The 18,802-nt window shown below is 48.4% G+C and overlaps 1 protein-coding gene across 7 annotated transcripts in view; it reads left to right on the top strand.

Annotated features, from left to right (window-relative positions):
- DISP1 (dispatched RND transporter family member 1) overlaps positions 1-13,640 on the top strand; it is a 176,287-nt gene extending 162,647 nt beyond the window's left edge. For 5 of the 7 annotated variants that reach the window (XM_059412947.1, XM_059412943.1, XM_059412944.1 and 2 more), the window contains 4 exons: positions 503-630; positions 1,359-1,456; positions 3,411-3,508; positions 10,075-13,640. In XM_059412947.1, coding sequence (XP_059268930.1) covers positions 503-630; positions 1,359-1,456; positions 3,411-3,508; positions 10,075-13,623 — 3,873 coding nt within the window. In that variant the 3' untranslated portion in view covers positions 13,624-13,640. The remainder of the gene's footprint in view (positions 1-502; positions 631-1,358; positions 1,457-3,410; positions 3,509-10,074) is intronic. The other 2 variants (XM_059412950.1, XM_059412949.1) reach the window with 2 other exon arrangements.
- Positions 13,641-18,802: the final 5,162 nt, after the last annotated feature.

The following is an 18,802-nucleotide window of genomic DNA, read 5'->3' as shown; positions in this document are numbered from 1 at the left end:
AAGCAATAAAATGGAGAATCTGCATTCCATGAAAGTATTTTCATAAAGTCGTTAAGACTGAATGTCTCTTTTTCTTCCCTCTCCTCTGAGAAGTGAAAGAAATTTCAGTTTTACTAAGAGATAGCAGGGTCTGTTTTTAAGTAAGTGTTCCCATAAAACACTCTTAACGTGCACGTCATAATTCGATTACACCGTAATTATCTTATAACATCAAAGTAAGTATTTGCTAATTGCTTAGGTATGATTTTGGAAGATAAGCTCCCAGATATGGTTATTTCTCTTTGCTGAGACAGGTCACACACCAGAGAACCAAACTGCCTTGTCATGGTGAACAGCAGCTGCCGTCTTGCTCAGTACTGTCCATTCCTGGGGCAGCCGCGAGGAGCGTCTGTGTTTCTGTTGAAAACCACGTGTTGCCCCAGCATTGCTTTCCCAAACTGCTGTAACCATTCATAGCCTGAAGAGAAATGCACTAATGGGAATTTGTAATATTTTGTCTCAGGGTTTTGAGCCAAGAGGGACTGCGATAGGCCAGAGATTGGTCACATGGAATAACATGGTGAAAAATACAGGATACAAAGCAACATTAGCAAATTATCCTTTTAAATATGCAGATGAACAAGCCAAAAGGTAATTGTTTATTAATTTTTACCCAAAACATTACTTGATCAATTCCGCTGTTAAGGATTGCCTAAGCAAGATGATTAAATGCCAGTGTGTGGCTCAAAACCCTTTGCCACTGAATTGGCTTACATTTTTGTTGTCTTTTAAGATTTTGTTGTATTAAGGTAAAAAAAAGAGAGAGAGAGAGGGCTTGGCTTTTTTTTCTTTTACAGAAGTGAGAAAATGTTGGTTACTTATATTAATCCTTTTAATTTCTTTTTTTTAAGATTTTATTTATTTATTTGACACACACAGAGAGAGACAGTAAGAGAGGGATTACAAGAAGGGGGAGTGGGAGAGGGAGAAGCAGGCTTCCCACTGAGTGGGGAGCCCCATGCGAGACTCTATCACAGGACCCTAGGATCACAACCTGAGCCAAAGGCAGACACCTAATGACTGAGCCACCCAGGCGTCCCAGTCCTTTTAATTTCAATTAGGTCATGGCTGTGGTACACCATTACTGGTATCCTTATTGGCCTTAAAAAACTAGTACTTTATTTTTATATTTTTATGATTGCATTGTGGTGGACACACATAGTTTAGCTTCAGATATATAAGAGCAAGTCAACAAGTCTGCGCCCTACACCGTGCTCGCCTCCGTCTGCCACCATGCAATGCTATTGCGACATTGTTGACTACATTCCCTGTGCTGTCACAAGTGCTTTATTGAAGATCACATTGTTGTTCCATTTCAGCCATCGGGATGATAGATGGTCAGATGATCACTATGAAAGAGAGAAAAGAGAAGTTGACTGGAACTTCCACAAAGACAGCTTTTTCTGCGACGTTCCGAGTGAGTGGCATCCTCGGTGAACAGCCCCTTGGGGTTCCTTGTACTTGAGATGGAGCATGAGTAACTCAAGATTGGTGGGTGGAGATGCTGGGCACTGACACAGATATTAGCTGTTAGTTTTTCTTCTCAAGGTCAGTCAACCACTCCTCTGAATTTATTTACCTATAATTAGAGTATTGAGTTAGATTCAGTTTTAAGGAAAATAAAAAATATCCCAAAAAACTTGACCTTGCACCAAATTTCTTAACATTTAAATTTATTAAATTTTTAAAAAAATATTCTCAGTGAGATAACAAGTACATATTTTTGGATCAAACTCTAAAATAATCTACTATATTATCAGAAATATACTTGAGTTTTGTTTTCATTCAGAAAGCATATATAAAAGCCTTCTCTGTGCCTTAGGCATTAGAGATAGAAAGATGAACAGAATATGGTCCAGAGGCCCACAGTTGGAATGCCTCAGGGGCCAGCCTGTCATGTGAATGCATCAGACAGTGGGATATGACATCATGTATGGAGCTCAAATTGCTGCCACCTAGCTCCACTGAATGTGGCCTTGCAGGAATGAGGGCCCGGATATATAAGAACTTCCCTGACGTCAGGAATCCAGATTTTAATGTAGCATTGCTACGTTTCCAGACACTGGCAACAGATTGACTAACCAGCATCTGCTGTGGCATAGAGTACAGCCTCGGGGACACCGGTGCATGGGGAGCGGGCTGCTTAGCCACGGAGAGTAGGCGTGAGGAACTGCAGCCTCTCTGTCAGTGAATCTTCCTACCAGTGCTTTTTTTTTTAAAGCAGCTTTTTAAAATTGTTGTTGAAAATCCCCCTAATGTGTGTATTTTCCTGTCTCGTTAGAGGACCTCACTGGACTTCCTGATGTTTCTAGAGCTAGCTGAGGGTCTGTTTCACTGTATAGTAACTGAGAGATGAAAGTAGGAAATTAGGGAGAATTCTGTCCTTTGTTTGCATGGGTTTGTTTCACTCTTCGAAATCAGTCCACTTAGATAATGGCCATTTAGTGAAGAAAATGGTTTATAAAAGAAAACTTCATAATCATGAATAAAAGCTCACGTAATAAAGCTTTATTCATAAATTTGCAGATTGGTTTTCTTTGTCATCACTATTAGGCATTTTAGATAACAGAAAGTTGAGTTCACTCCGTTTTATCATATGAAGTTCTTCTAATGGCAGAAGGAGCAGAAATAGCACTAACTGACCCGCTGTTTTTCCTTTAGTTCTCACACCTGTTTGAGAGAGATGTGCTTTCAAACAAGAGACGAGGGTTCAGAGGAGCCGCTCATCTCCAGAGCTGGGGCAAGGCAGGACCTGGTTCCACCGCTTCTGACCTCAGGACTGGGTTTGCCTGTCCCACCACTGGCCTGTGTTAGTGTGATTATCACAGTATTTATTCTAGACTCTGGTGGCCCAGAGAGACCATGGACCCAGCCAGAACGTGGAATATGTCTGCAACCCTGGCCGTCGTTCGATATCCGGTTGACTGTTTTTAGTGCTTTTAAAACGATTACCAGCTTTTTCCTCCCTGGTTAGCTGCCCAAAAGAACATCCACTCTTGATATCCCCTAATGGATCCTTGGGTTTTATACCCCATTCTGGTGACATGTTTCAAAATTAAGAGGGAGACATTCAGTTAATTTTGTGCTGAGAGTTCTTACAGATTACTGTTCCTAATCACAGTCTGATCAGAAATGGATCTGTTATATAATGCCTACGCGTTTTCAGATGTTGTGAGTAGACAAAGGCTGTGAGCAGAAACAAAATTATAGCATTGCTTTATTTTTTTTCCTCCTGGAATTTATCAAGGAAAGACTCCCTGCTGTTAATGACTTGTCCCACTGCTTCCCCACTCTGAGTTGCTCCTGAATGGTGAATCTGATGAAAAAATGGACAATTATAAACCTTTTTCTTTTCTTTTTCATGTCACCAGGTGACCGATATTCCAGAGTAGTATTTACTTCAGCTGGAGGGGAGACACTATGGAATTTACCTGCCATTAAATCAATGTGCAATGTAGATAATTCAAGGGTATGTAAAGAAAAACTGAAATGTGTTGAGAAAAAATAAGGTTATATTTTTGCCAGTCTGTTCCCTGCCGACCCCAGTGACTTGTGGAATGACAGTACTTACTTAGGCCTTACTCCTGGGGACCACATGCCCGAGGCCAGCTCGCATGCTTGTAGACCCCAGGATCCGAGCGCCTCTACCTGGCCCCATCTTTGACGCCTGCCGCCTTCTTCAGCAAAGAGCACTCTCCTTGCCACTTCCCCATCTCACAGCTCAGACTTGGTCTTTTCTTCTCTTGGGTGCTGCCTCTCCAAAGCTAGTTGCTGTGTCTCCTCCTGAGGCCACGGTCAGCTTCTCCACTCCACAGTGAGCAACCAGTGGCAACAGTGGGTATCTGGGGCAGATTTAGGGCCCAGGCTGGGGAAAAAGGACATCCAGGGGTGTAGGTGACTCTGTAAATGATGAGGAATCCAGCCCAGATTGTCCTCTGGGCTGAATATCTTGAAGACAGAGGATTCAAAACAAAAAGCCGTCTGTCCTCAGTCTCTGGAGCCAGAAGACATCAGCCCCAGAAAGTGTGACATCAGCCTCCAGGCCTGGATAAGGTGTCAGTTCCGTGTGCTCAGAGGTGGATTCTCCCAGGAGAGCTTGCTGTCTGCTGTCACTGCTGCACCTACCCAAGCTCAGGAACCAGGCATAAGAGGAGCTGGCTGTATGCCTAGTGTAACTCTAATGCAGAAACTCACTAATAGCAGGAAGTGTCATCACATGCCCACCTGAGAGCTAGACTGACCCCTGGTGCAGGGCCCTGGGCTGGCCACAGGGCTTCTCGAGGAAACAGGCTGGGCTCCCCCCCTTGGGTCCCAGACCTCCCGACTTTATTCCTCATTCTGAAAGACTCTGTGTTGTCTGCCGGCCCAGCTATTAGGATTTTCCGTGAGCACCATATTTTCTCTGTCCAGTTCAAACAGGCCAAAGTCACAAACCTCTCCACACAAACCGAGGTTCTTAACCACTGGTCAGTTTTTATCTGCAGGACTTCCTGCTCGGCATTCTCACCCCTCCCCGTAGTCAGCCTCTGACCTTGGCACTTGAGATGCGACTTCACAGACGGTGACATGCTGACCACACTCAACAGAATGATTCAGGAACTCCATACCTTCTAGGCCTTGATTCCCTACCTTTGCTGTTGACCTTTAGACCTTCCCTCCCCCAAAGGCTCTCAGGCCACCGGATCCACACAGCTGATCAGTAGCTGCTGGGTGTTGGGTATTGTTGAATTTGAATTTGTCAGGGTGTGTCTCAAACACTTGACGGGGTTATTTCATGTAGTCCTCGGGACGTTGCTATGAATTGAGGATCCTCTGAGTGGAAAATAGCATACAGGATACAACAAGACAAGGGAAAAGGGGTGGTTGTCTTCTGCACGTGATGCATGGCAGGAAAGAGACTCAAGGAAGGCTGGGTTCAAATCCCCATCCACCTCTTAACCTTGGCATACACTTCTCCATTCAGAACACAAGCAAATAAAAGGATTTAAAGAGTCCTCGTGGCCTCGAATGAGCAACAGCCTGATTATGAGTGCTGCTGGGCTCTGCATGGACCCAGCAACTCTCAAGCCCATGAGCACTGTGGACACTTTGTGGACACTTTCATGAATGGATGCAGGACATTATTTCATACACATGTGAATATGTATCAGATGCTATCAGACGATAAAAATCAGCATGAGTAGGTGGCTCATAGGAAGGACTACAGAGAAGACAAAATGGCTAAATTGAAGGAAAAACCATGGGAGGAAAAGGTAAAGCCACACATGTGACTTCTATGCAGCGGTATGTGCCCACAGTCCCCCATGCTCACTCGTGGTTGCTGCTCACCTGTCCCCTCCCTCCCTGGCCACCAGAGCAAAGTGGAATTCGCAGTCGGTGACAAAAATCACAAAGAGGACAACAACCTGCAGTATTAGAAGAAGACTGGACTTCCCTGTCCTAACGGGGCGGGGGGGAGCGTGATCTCCATGGCCCCCCGCAGAAGAAATGTGATGTCATGCACAAAGTTCTTAGTTAACAGCATGTTCAAGAGACGTGCAGTCATGAAGCTGAGCTGATTTCTAAGCCATGTCTCAGGCTGGTCACAGGAGAACTTATGGCAAAAGGTATTTCTGTAAGAAATTGAAACAATGAAGTCTAAGTGTGTGGCTTCCCAGTGGTCTGACTTGATTGAGTCCACAAAGGGAAATACTCAGACAAGGGGCACACTGCTCCCTCCAGTCCATACATTTTGCAAATGCAGAGTCTGCACTGAAGGCCCTGAGTTTGAGTGTGTGATTCCTGGCGGGAACATGACGGGCACCCAGTCCTCTTCTGAAAAGTCGAGGAACAGACCCAAAATGTGTCTGCCCGAATGGTCAAGCCAGTTATAGACCCACAACAACAAATGAATAAACAGAGGGTCAGGGCCCCATAATTCTGCCTCACAGAACAGGTTATCATTTTACTCGTTAAATACTGTTTTACCAATTGCATACACCTTTCTATTCCAGTCTTGGCCTCTGCAGCAAGTGCCCAGCGATAACCTTCTAACAAAGGAGTTAATGTGTCCTGTGACACCCTAAGTGACAACTGATGCATAGCAGTTCAGCCTGCAGATTATTACTGGACCCATTCCGGGTCTCCCAGCTCGAGAGCCTTTATAGAGTGTTGTCTAGCTTGGTGGTGACACAAGCAAGCTGTGTCCTCCCCAGGCTACTGGTCAGCCTGGGCCATCCCTTCCCCTCCCCGATGTCATAGCCGTCAGCCACCATCAGCGAATGGGACACACAGCAAGTGATACCACGCAGAAGAGCTTACCTGCAGCTGGCGATTGGCACGGCGTCTCAGGCCAGATGTGGCCATTTTCACCTGCTTGTGTTTACGGCACATGGAACCCCCAACCTGAGTCCATTTCAGTTCATGGTTCCAGTGGGCTTTGGTTTCCAGAGTGCCTCCTCAGAGAATGCTTTTGTCCTCAGGAGGCTCAGCCGACTGCCCAGATCTCCCTCCCCAGGGATGTGCTGGCAGACCTCCATCAGTAGCCAGAGTGTGGTTCTCAGATCTTGACTCTGCTGGAAACCCTTCTCCCTATTCCTCAGTCTTTGTGCTTCATAGAAGTTAGAACTTGAGGAGCGGCTTTGAAGAGGAGATTCGAAAGTTAGTGCCTGCCACCCTGTTCACTGCATAGGTTTTATGGACACAGGAGAACCCCTGAAGCTTAGTGGACCCCAGAAAATGGGCCTCCTGATGCTTGTTTTAAAGAGGGCTGGGGAAGGTGCCTCCTTAGTGCAGTAGGTAGCACATCAGGCTCATCAAGAGGGTTGGGGGGCCCCTGAGTCCCTTGAACTTTAGTACAAGAGGGTTTTGCCACATGAGAGGAGAGTGGATGGGACCCATGGTAGGGCACATTCTTTATTCTCACTCTGTTCTCGGCCTTTTACAACTTTTGCCAACTTTGCCAGTAGTTTTAAAAGTTAAGGTGTCATTTAAAACTCTGCTGGTTTCTTCTTTTTCTCTTTCTTGCTTCCCCCTGCTTCTAAATCAACCTCACCTCTGCTGTGGTCAGGCAACAGATGTGTACACAGACGTTATAACCACAGCAACAAGACAGTTCCCAAAAACAGCCAATCTGTGACTGACTAGAATGGCAATGGCTACTTTCTCATGAGCTACAAGAAATTACTCCCACTAGCTGTTCTTAGTTTGATAACTTAAAAGATGTTGAAATCACTCCAGTGACATCTCTTTTGCAACAATGTGGCAGAAAGTACACCTTTTGTGTGAGGATGTGCCCGCTCGCAGTCTCTTCCAGCCCCGTGATGTAACAAATGCCGGAGTGTCTTACCGCCCCAGGTGCGTACCCCAGGCTGGTGTTGCCATCCCATCACCCAAAGACTTGGGCACCCCCCTGCAGGTTCGCACAGACCCTGACACACAGTATGCTCCTTTCCACACTGAATCCTGATTTCTCTCTGTCACTGTGAGCAGCTCCGGGGCAAGAACTTCTGTACCCTCCTGCCCTTCTTTGTGTGTAGGTGCCCAGTAAATTCTGTTTTCTCTTTAGGATAGATGAATGGATGAATGGATGTGAGGATGGAAGGATGGAGGGATGCATGCTGGATGGATGGATGGTGGATGGATGGATGGATGGTTGGATGGTGGGTGGGGAGATGGATGGATGGTGGATAGATGGATGAGGAGATGGATGGTTGGTGGGTGGATGGTTGGATAGTAGATGGTGGATGGATGGGTGGATAGGTGAATGGATGGATGGTGGATGGGTGGATGGTGGATGGATAGGTGGATAGATGGTGGCTGGATGGTGGATGGATGGATGGATGGATGATTGGTGGGTGGATGGATGGATGACAATACAGGGTTTTCCTCCATGGGGGCCTACACAGTCTCTGGGGCTCCCTTCCATTAGATTCAGGGTGTTGTCACCCAGATCAGGGTAAAAAGTATCAGTCACAGCATCTTTTCTCTATCCTTGTTTCTAACTCTGGCAGAGTCCTCGAGGACTGTGTGGAAGGTTGTCCATCAACCAACTATACCTGTGAACTGGAGGACTGGTGCTCAGTGGCTCACTAGATTCTAGTTTTGATATGCCTTTGGTCGGCATTTATCTTGTCTAACTTTTTAATCTTTGGTCATGCTCATATGCAAACCCTGCCACTATTTGAAAAGGTTATTCGAAGTCATTTCTTTCCAGGCTTTGGCTGGCAACCCTGTTCCCTTTACCATTAACATTTGGTTCTTCAAGCAACTACAGGTGTGAAGCTGGTGGCAGGCTTTGTAACAGACGCGATCATTTTCCTCCTTCTGAGACTGTCCAGTGCCGAGGCTGTATCCCCTTTCTTCTCACTCACCAGGCTGACTCCAGGGACTTGTGTGATACTTCTTTGTGGGATGGGAACTGGTTATCTGCCACAAAACCCAGAACGGTGCTATCCCAGGGTTTTCTGTTACTTATTATTAGGTGGTTCCGTTTCACCCGACTTAGCACGTGTGAATATTCTTATTAATTTTATTTTAAAATTAAATAAATTATTTTAAGTAATATATAATACATTTATTTTAAATTTAATTAAATATTAATCATCCTGTGTTATAGAATGTCGAATAATTATTGCCCTTTAGAAATGAGCTGAAAATCAAGCCTTTGTTAAAGTAAACATTTTAGTATACTTGAATAATAACCCTTTTGGCTCATCTGTTTCTACCTTTGAAAGCGTGCCCTTTTAAAATGCTTTATTATGGAAATTTTTAAATGTATGCAGAGGTAGACTAGTATAATGACTCCCCCTGGGGGTCACCCAGCTCCAACACTTGTCCTACATGGGCAGTGTTTTGTCCTCTGTACCCGCCCCCAGGACTGGTACCACTGAAGCGGCTTGACAGCCTGGCCTTCGAGGGGTACTGGGAACAGGGTTCTGGGATCATTCTAAGTTCCCAGGACTATTTGTGCCAATGATCCCTATGATTGATAGAGTCAGCTTTAATAAAGGTAGAGAGTAGTTTAATCATGGCAGAGGAAACACACTCATGCCCTTTCTGAACTTTGGAGTCTCCTCCCTGGAGCAGCCTTTGGTAAATAGAAATGAGTGATTGCTTTCTACAGAAAAGCTCTGGACGTAGTTCCTAAACTCAACCTCAGGAAAGAGGGGCCGCTCTCACAGTTACAGATTTGTACCGAGTTGTGAAGGCTCCGCCATATTCCAGCAACCCCACCCTTGGCATGGAGTCGTTTTTCAGTTTGCTGTAACAAGAGCAGCCAGAGAAGAAAGGCCTCCAGGAACAGCTGTAAGAAAGGCACTGTCCACACCAGACCCAGAGCCATCCTACAGCGACCATGCAGCAGATCCCACATCACCAAAACCCAGAGAGTTTCAGCCAGCTCCAATAAGTTTTGAAGGAAGTGGAAGAAATCAACTCCTACCTAAGTATTTTGTTAATCAAATATGCAAACTGTTGTAATTTAGGACACTTGCCCTGTTCTGCTCATTTCTCAGGAAACCATTTCACCCCTGGTCTCTCGTGCACCCCTGACATCAGTTCTCACCATGTCACCTGGGGGCTCACTGATAGCTTTCTGGGGGAATATCATCTTTGCTTCCATCTAAATTGGTTGAGATATATTACCTTTGTCACCAAAAATTTCATGCCGATAACCAGAAGTTTTAGACAAAGCCACCAATCTGTTTCCTCCATCAGTCGGACAACTGTTCTCTTAAATTAATCCTGTAGTTTCCATACGTGAGCCCAAGGCCTGTCCTTTTCATTGCCTTTTAAAGTAACTTGGAAAACGCCTATTTCCTAAAGAGCTACTACTGCTGTGCTCTCCTTAAAACCAAGCCAGCATTGGGTCCCCTGCACGCTGAGCAGTTTGCTGTCTGGAGGGAAGCCTCCGGCGGGTCTGGGGGACGGCTACCTGTTCCCAACTGACACCTAACTAGGAGGATAGCTATTTAACCTGCCCCTCAAGGCCGCTTTAATTCAGGCCTCTGGGTGAAGCGTTTGTAAACTCCGGTCTCCGCATGTCTCCCTCTGCAGATTAGATCCCACCCGCAGTTCGGTGACCTGTGCCAGAGGACCACGGCCGCATCCTGCTGCCCCAGCTGGACACTGGGGAACTACATCGCCATCCTCAACAACAGGTCGTCCTGCCAGAAGATCGTGGAGCGAGACGTGTCTCACACCCTGAAGCTGGTGCGCACATGTGCCAAGCATTACCACAATGGCACCCTGGAGCCCGACTGCTGGGACGCGGGCGCCAGGAGAAAGGGGCAGCTCAAGTGCACGGGTGTGCCTCGCAAATGCACCAAGTACAACGCGGTCTACCAGATCCTGCACTACCTGGTGGACAAGGACTTCCTAACCGCGCAGGCAGCTAGCCCCGCTGTGCCGGCTCTCAAGTACAGCATGCTCTTTTCTCCCACAGAGAAGGGGGAGAGCATGATGGACATCTACCTGGACAACTTCGAGCACTGGAATGGCTCAGACGGTGTTACCACTGTGGCGGGCATTGAGTTCGGCATCAAACACAGCCTGTTCCAGGACTACTTGCTGACGGATACCACCTACCCGGCCATTGCGGTCCTGCTGGTCCTCCTGGTCATGTGCGCCTACACCAGGTCCCTGTTCATCACACTGATGACCATGTTCGCCGTCATCAGCTCCCTCATCGTCTCCTATTTCCTCTACCGTGTGGTGTTCAACTTCGAGTTCTTCCCTTTCATGAACCTCACCGCGCTTGTTATTCTGGTTGGAATTGGTGCAGACGATGCATTTGTCCTATGTGACGTGTGGAGCTACACCAAGTTCGACCGGCCACACGCAGCGACTACGGAAACAGTGGGCATCACTCTGCAGCACGCAGCACTGTCCATGTTTGTCACCAGCTTCACCACAGCCGCCGCCTTCTACGCCAACTATGTAAGCAACATCACTGCCATCCGCTGCTTCGGCGTGTACGCGGGGACTGCCATCCTGGTGAACTATGTGCTGATGGTCACATGGCTCCCAGCCGTCGTCGTCCTGCACGAGCGCTACCTCCTCAACATGTTCGGCTGCTTCAAGAAGCCACCTCAGCAGGTCTTTGAGGGCAAGAGCTGCTGGACAGTGGCCCGCCGGACATGCCACAGGGTGCTCTTAGCTATTTCAGAAGCCTCGCGCATTTTTTTTGAGAAGGTGTTGCCATGCATCGTCATTAAGTTCCGCTACCTTTGGCTGCTGTGGTTCCTGGCCCTGACCGTGGGCGGGGCCTATGTTGTGTGTGTGAACCCCAAGATGAAGCTGCCATCCCTGGAGCTGTCTGAGTTTCAGCTCTTCAGGCCCTCCCATCCCTTTGAGCGCTACGATGCCGAGTACAAGAAGCTCTTCATGTTTGAGCGTGTCCACCGTGGGGAGGAGCTGCACATGCCCATCACTGTGGTCTGGGGCGTGTCCCCAGAAGACAACGGAGACCCTCTGAACCCCAAGAGTAAGGGGAAGCTGGTGCTGGATGGCAGCTTTAACATCGCAAGCCCAGCTTCCCAGGTCTGGATACTGCACTTCTGTCAGAAGCTGAGAAACCAGACTTTCTTCTACCAGACGGAGGAGCAGGACTTCACCAGCTGCTTCATCGAGACATTCAAGCAGTGGATGGAGAACCAGGACTGCGATGAGCCTGCCCTGTACCTGTGCTGCCGGCGCTGGAGCTTCCCCTACAAACAGGAGATCTTCGAGCTGTGCATCAAGAGGGCCATAATGGAGCTGGAGAGAAGTACCGGCTACCATCTGGACAGCAAGACCCCGGGGCCACGGTTTGATGTCAACGATACCATCCGGGCGGTCGTGCTGGAGTTCCAGAGCACCTACCTCTTCACACTGGCCTATGAGAAGATGCACCAGTTCTACAAGGAGGTGGACGCGTGGATCTCCCGGGAGCTCAGCTCGGCCCCTGAGGGCCTCAGCAATGGCTGGTTCGTCAGCAACCTGGAGTTCTATGACCTCCAGGACAGCCTCTCCGATGGCACGCTCATTGCAATGGGGCTTTCCGTGGCTGTGGCCTTCAGCGTCATGCTGCTCACCACCTGGAATGTCATCATTAGCCTGTATGCCATCATCTCCATTGCCGGGACCATATTCGTCACTGTTGGCTCTCTTGTCCTGCTGGGCTGGGAGCTGAACGTCCTGGAGTCTGTCATCATCTCGGTGGCTGTTGGCCTATCCGTTGATTTTGCTGTCCACTACGGGGTCGCTTACCGCCTGGCCCCAGATGCCGACCGGGAGGGGAAGGTGATCTTCTCGCTGAGCCGCATGGGCTCTGCCATTGCTATGGCTGCGCTGACCACCTTTGTGGCGGGGGCCATGATGATGCCATCCACAGTTCTGGCATACACCCAGCTGGGCACCTTCATGATGCTCATCATGTGCATCAGCTGGGCCTTTGCCACCTTCTTTTTCCAGTGCATGTGCCGCTGCCTCGGGCCACAGGGCACCTGTGGGCAGATTCCGCTGCCCAGGAAGCTGCAGTGCAGTGCATTCTCTCACGCCCTGTCCGCGACCCCTGCTGACAAGGGACAGAGTAAAGCACGTGCCGTGAGTGATTATCACCTTGACCCCAGAGCCCAGAAATCTGACATGGAGCAGGAGTTTTACGAGTTAGAGCCCCTGGCATCCCACAGCTGCTCCACGTCTGATAAGGCAGCTTATGAGGAGACCCACATCTGCTCCGAGTATTTCAGCAGCCAGGCCAAGAGTCTGGGGCTGCCTGTGCAAGCCACTTACAGTCCGAGCTCCAAACAGGAAACCAGCCCTGTCTCCTTCCCGCCCGCTCTCGAGCAGCACACCCTGTGTCACTTCTTCTCTCTGAATCAGCGGTGTCGTTGCCCAAACGCCTACAGACACTTGAGCCCCAGCCCGCATGCTTGTGCACAGGCAGGCGATGGCCTGTGCGCCCGATGTGCTGCTGCTAGCAGCTTTGTGCACGTGCAGAAAGCCCCCGAAGGCTTTGTATGCACTGTCCCACACATCCGCCACTGCCCCTGCCTGCAGGGCAGAGCCCGACAGCTGGAAGTGCAGACCCCCCTGCCCACAGGCCTCTTTATCCACCCGGCGCAGCACGTGCAGGTCCAGGAGAAAGTCGGCAAGACCGATGTCCATGGTGTCCAGGGCACAGAGGAGCCCAGTCCACAGACCCCAGAGCCTCCATCCTGTGTCCACAGAAGCCCCGGGTCTTTACAAAAACCCAGCTGTGATCCCGAGAACAGCCAAAGGGGACTCTCCAGAGACAGAGACCTCAGGAACATGGAGGGCAGCAGAGGGGCCACGAACAAGGGCTTGGGTCCGGGGGGTCCAGCAGATGAGGCAGAAAGGAAAGCTGAGCCATGCCTGTCACAGGACTCCAAATATTTAAATCAGAATGAACCAAAACCCGTGTTTAACCACTGCACAGGGGATGCCCGGTGCTGCCCTAATGACCCCCAGAGCTGTGGCCGAGGGGTCCGGGTGACGTGTGGGTGTGCAAGCCATCAGATGCTGGAGTGTGAAGCCAGTGTGCCCCCTGCACTGACACACTCAGAACTTTCTAGTGAAAGTTTGTTAATAAAAACACTCTAATAAATACAGTGTTAAATTCTAAATCGGTGCCTCTCAATTGTTCCTTTGAAATGGAAGTGAAATCCAGAAGTTTGGGAAGGAAATGGGCTTCACTTCATTAAAAATCATGGGGTGTTTTCATATCCTGTATGAACAGTCAACAAACATATCCCATCAGTGTTGGCTGATGATTGGATTTTATATTTTCAAAAAGTACAATGATCGAACAGGTGGTTTTTTTGTTTTTGTTTTTGTTTTTTTTAACCTTGATGCCCAGCTTGCTGAGTGCTGGCCGGCGTCTTTGCTGTGCAGTTGCAGTGAGCCCCAGGTGCAGAGTCAGAAGCTTCCAGAAGCATGGGGTCTCTCTGGCCACCCTGCTCACCTGATACCCTGACTGGGGTGCAGTCATTCCGACTTCCAATGGCCCAAGATAAACACTGATTGTGATAGAGATACTTTGGTGGGATTCAGGAACTACACACTAAAATTTATATTAATTGCTATGCATATTAATGGTGCTTTCTTCCTGTTTGCATGAGTAGAACTTTCGTGAAGCCAGTGACTCACTTTGACCCAAAAGCACAGCATTCAGGTCTTATGTTTGGTCACTCAGAAGGTGAGTGCACCATCCTCGCCTCACGTATGTTATGCCTGGAGAGGAGCAGCGCTGCACTTGGTGGGGTCGGGCACACGTGGACAGGCACGGGGGAGACAGCCCATGGGCCCTGGAAGCTCCCAGGATGAGGGTGCCCCATGAAGCTCCACCACCTCTGCTGTCGCATCGATCTGGGGCCCGAGATTCAGGGCAGGTGGCCTCCTTGTGCCACTGCACCCATGTTCCTGCCTCTATTTTGGTCCTCCCAAGAGAGTGGGTGGAAATGTGTTAAGATTTTTATTTATTTATTTGACAGAGAGAGAGAGGAAGAGCACAAGCAGGGGAATGTCAGGCAGGGGAGAAACTGGCTCCCTCAGGGAGCCAGACACAGGACTTGATCTCAGGACCCTGAGATCATGACCTGAGCCAAAAGCAGATGCTTGACCGATTGAGGCACCCAAGCGCCCCTGGAAATGTTTTTAATAATAACATTCTTTCCAAAAGCCATATTGCTTATTTTCCGAGAATTGTTTTCCAAATTGGATCCAATTATTCTAGGGCCTAAAGGAAGCTGTTAGGCATTGGAAAGGACCTTATGGTTCCCTGACGCCAACCCACATTTCTAATAAGTAGCTTTCTGGCTTCTCCATTATTCGGTGACAAGGGATTCCCTACCTGACTCCCTGGCTCACTGCAGTCTGTTGTCCTGTGGCTTTTCTACCCATTGGTCCTTCCACTGTCTGCAGCGAAAACACACCTCCAATCTTGCCATGCGGTATCCCTGGAGATGTCCTGCCACGGCATCTCTGCTCCCTCCACTGCTCTTCCCCCACAGGCTCTTAAGCTGTTCAGACGCTGACTGAGAGCCATCTGGACAACCCCTGCCTGTCTGAAGGCCCCGAGGGGAGAGCTGAGCGGTGCTCCTGTCTGTTCTCTTGGGGACAGAAGTAACACGTGGCTCAGACGTCACTGCCGAGCCTCATGCAGTGTGGAGGGAACCCACCTTTCAGGCCTGGTGTGGACGCTGAGCTGCCTCGGGGAGTGGCTTAGCCCTCCCACCCAGACTGTGGGACTCTGTGTCCATCCTCAGTGCACTCGGCTCTGTTAGAGGAAGAGGGTAAGTGAGAGAATGTTTGAAAAGAGGACTCCTTATTTTTTCTGTGAAAACCTGTAACTGTGAAGTGTGGTGACCCAAAGCAGCCTTATGGCAGCACGGACACAGACAGTTTAAGGATGATCTGAGACACACTTCTGAACAGTCTCCCTGAAAGGCTGTGAGGGAAGCCAAGGAGGGAGGGGTCCTCTGTCCCCCAGTCCCTTGGCCAGCCCCACAGTCAGCCTGCCGCACCTGCTCTGGCTCCAGGAGCTGTGGGCCCATCTTTCCTCCGCTCTGCCTCATTACCCTGAACCTTGAGTGTGGCTATAAACCCAAGTGGGTTACATCTGCCAATTTGAGGCTTTGAACTGCCTATATTTTTCATGCAGGAATTTCTTAAAGAGTTTGGTAGCTGGCACTAGAAATCTTTTTTTTTTTTTAATTCCTCATTACTGGGCAGCAAAGGGACCCTATATTCATTTTGTCTCACAGAGAAATTCCATCCATGGTCCCCTTGTGGATAATTGTAAAGCAGGTAAGCGGTTAAGTTACACATGAGGAAAGAATGCTTTCCCTGGGAAGTACTTGTTGTTCGACAGTATTTGTGACAAAACGTACTTTCAGGTTCGAGCCCGTGTTCCCAGATTCATCCGTCACTTCTTCCCTACAGAGTCACCTCTTCCATCTCGAGTCAATGGAAAAGCGGGACAGGCCCCGAGCGCACAGCGCGTCAGTGAAGAGTCGCAGGCCGTATCCGCACGCATTCGTTCCCCGCTTTGAACTGCTGTTGTCTGAGGCGGCGCTCCGCTCTTGTTCTGTGCAATTTCTTTATCACCCTCTGCTGCAGCCTTCATCGTTCTGGCTTTGAAACTATTGCAGCTGGTGGTTTGAAGATGGGGTCTTACAGAAGATCGGGTGATAGTCCTGATTCACCTGGTCTCCCATGGAAACCATCTTTCCTCCGGTGGTTAGGACAGTTCTGAATGAAATACGAGGAAATCATGATTGAAAATAGCTGTGTCTTTTCCCTTTAATGAGCAGAGTCATTTTATTTGTTTTTTTTTTAAAGATTTTATTTATTTATTTGACACAGATTACAAGTAGGCAGAGAGGCAGTCAGAGGAGGAAGCAGGCTCCCCACTGAGCAGAGAGCCCGATGTGGAGCTCGATCCCAGGACCCTGGGATCATGACCTGAGCTGAAGGCAGAGGCTTTAACCCGCCAAGCCACCCAGGTGCCCCAGCAGAGTCATTTTAGAAGGAAAAGATTACATCCATGTAAAAAACATCCAAAAGACTTAACTAGATTTTTTTCATAAAATTGAGACACAGCTGTGAACTTAGAAATTTGTTGAAATCAGGAAGGGATTTTTTTTTTTAATGCAGAATATACTATCATGTTCAAATACCTATTATACCATTACGCATCTTTCCAGAATGTTTGCCAACATTCAGTTTGTTATGTCCAATTGTCATATTAATCTGCAGTGTTTTCTGTAAAATAGCCACTTTCCTCCATGTTTCATTTCCTATAAATATATGTCACATTTCCCATAAACATACAGGGAGAAGATCAGTAATGACTATCTATGGTTGGTCGGTAGAATCTTGTATCTTTTGTTCTTAATGCTTTAACTGCCCAAATTTAGGATTTTTAATGGGGGGATAAAAAACAAACAAGAGTATAACTACTGCTCTCATAAGCTTTAGAAAGCACAGTGTGTCACAAGGGTCTGTGCCATGCCCTTCACTCCCCTGAGCACTCAGTACGCATGAGCGCAGCAAGGGCGGCGTGCTGTTGGGGACTGAAGGGTGTCTGCGGCATGTCAGCAAAGCCCCTCTGAGATCTGGGGCAGCTCACGGATTTAGGAACAGCAGGGCACAAAGCGATGTTCTACACTCAGGAGTGCTCTGCCTGGCCAGGACATTCAGTAACCTTGAGAACCATGTACTTTTTTGAGTAAGAAGGTCAGTCAGTGGCCCACATGGTTATGAGGAGCTGTATTTGGGGATTTAAGCCAATGTTGGCTTACCAGTCAATGCCCCCACTGTTCCCACCAGACGTCAGAAATGGGACATGCATGCATCCTGTTGTGGGTCAGGGTGGGAGCCCTGCCTGGAACTGTCCGAGACTTGGGGACGACACTTCCTATGCTCAAATCAACCGGAATAGCTAAACTTTGATGTCTGCCCTTCTATTCACATTTTTTCCACGTAACTTTGTATAATGTGATCTACATCATCTAAAACATGAAGGGGCAGACTGTTTTTAGCAAGAGATGTTTTTCTTTGGAGCCCAGTAAGATTCCTACAAGATCTGGTTTTAATCTGTGGCCAAGTCACAACTAAGCCTTTACCCACTAGTTGGACATTTTTGATCTGTGAACTTAAGTTTAGCTTTCTGCACTTAAAGGGGGAAGGATTTGCTAAGTAAGTCCATCTGAGAGAGGTTATAAGACCTGTTTAACCTGTGTGAGGAAGCCAAGCTCCAGTTTGAGACCCTGCTGTGAGCTCTCACCTTGCTGCCACCTCACTGATGCAGAGCAGTCCAGGTGGAGTATCTCAAGGCAAAACCTTATCCAATGTTTTTTTTTTAATTTTTTTAAAGTTTTTATTTATTTATTGGACACAGAGAGAGAGAGACCACAAGTAGGGAGAGAGGCAGGCAGAGAGAGAGAAGGGGGAAGCAGGCTCCCCGCTGAGCAGAGAGCCTGATGCAGGGCTCGATCCCAGGACCCTGAGATCACGACCTGAGCCGAAGGCAGAGGCTTAACCCCCTGAGCCACCCAGGCGCCCCAAACGTTATCCAGTGTTTAAACACTGGTTGAGAAGAGTGAAACAGCATCTATTTTTAAAGGGTCCTAAGCATGAACTTTGTGGGCTGCTTCCCACCCAAAGCCATGACCCTCCTTGGGTGGTTCTGGGGTCCACTGGTGTCCTCTGGTTCCCTGAGTCCCAGCAGCGATCATGAGCTGCACACAGTGGTGCCTTCAAGGGTGGGAGGATGCAAAGCCACAGCTTCTCTTTCCTTCAGCAAAGCTGCTCGTGCAGAGATCTGGAGAAGGCTTTGGAAGCACGAAATCTCTGGGATGCCCTCATTCAGGCTGATGCACAGGTGCCTGTTCCTTCCTGTACTGTGCATGCCAGATGGGGAGAGAGATGGACTGGATGATCTTCAGTGGTTGGATATTTCTATCACAGAGCCCAGGCTTCGAATGCCAGACAGGGAGTCTTCCTTTCTGTGGATGATTCCCCGCCAACCATGACAAATCACATGGCACTTGACCATCCAAGAGAGAGCAGAGGTTAGAAAAGCAAACTTTGGGACAAAATTCAGTCCCTCCTCTAAATAACCATGACTCAGAAAACAATTTAGGGACAGATCATGCTTTGGAGACAAAAACTGATTTTTCTCATCTGCGCATTGATTATTGCAAACCACTCTGGGTGGGAGAACTCCTCTGGATTCTTGAGCCCATTCAGGGCAGGAGGGAGGTTTTTCAGTCCTTTG

The sequence above is a fragment of the Mustela nigripes genome, chromosome 10 (genome assembly GCF_022355385.1).
Source record: "Mustela nigripes isolate SB6536 chromosome 10, MUSNIG.SB6536, whole genome shotgun sequence".
In the NCBI taxonomy this organism is placed as follows: domain Eukaryota; kingdom Metazoa; phylum Chordata; class Mammalia; order Carnivora; family Mustelidae; genus Mustela; species Mustela nigripes.
The sequence above is the reverse complement of the archived record's forward strand: the minus strand, read 5'-3'. Positions and strand labels throughout refer to the sequence as shown.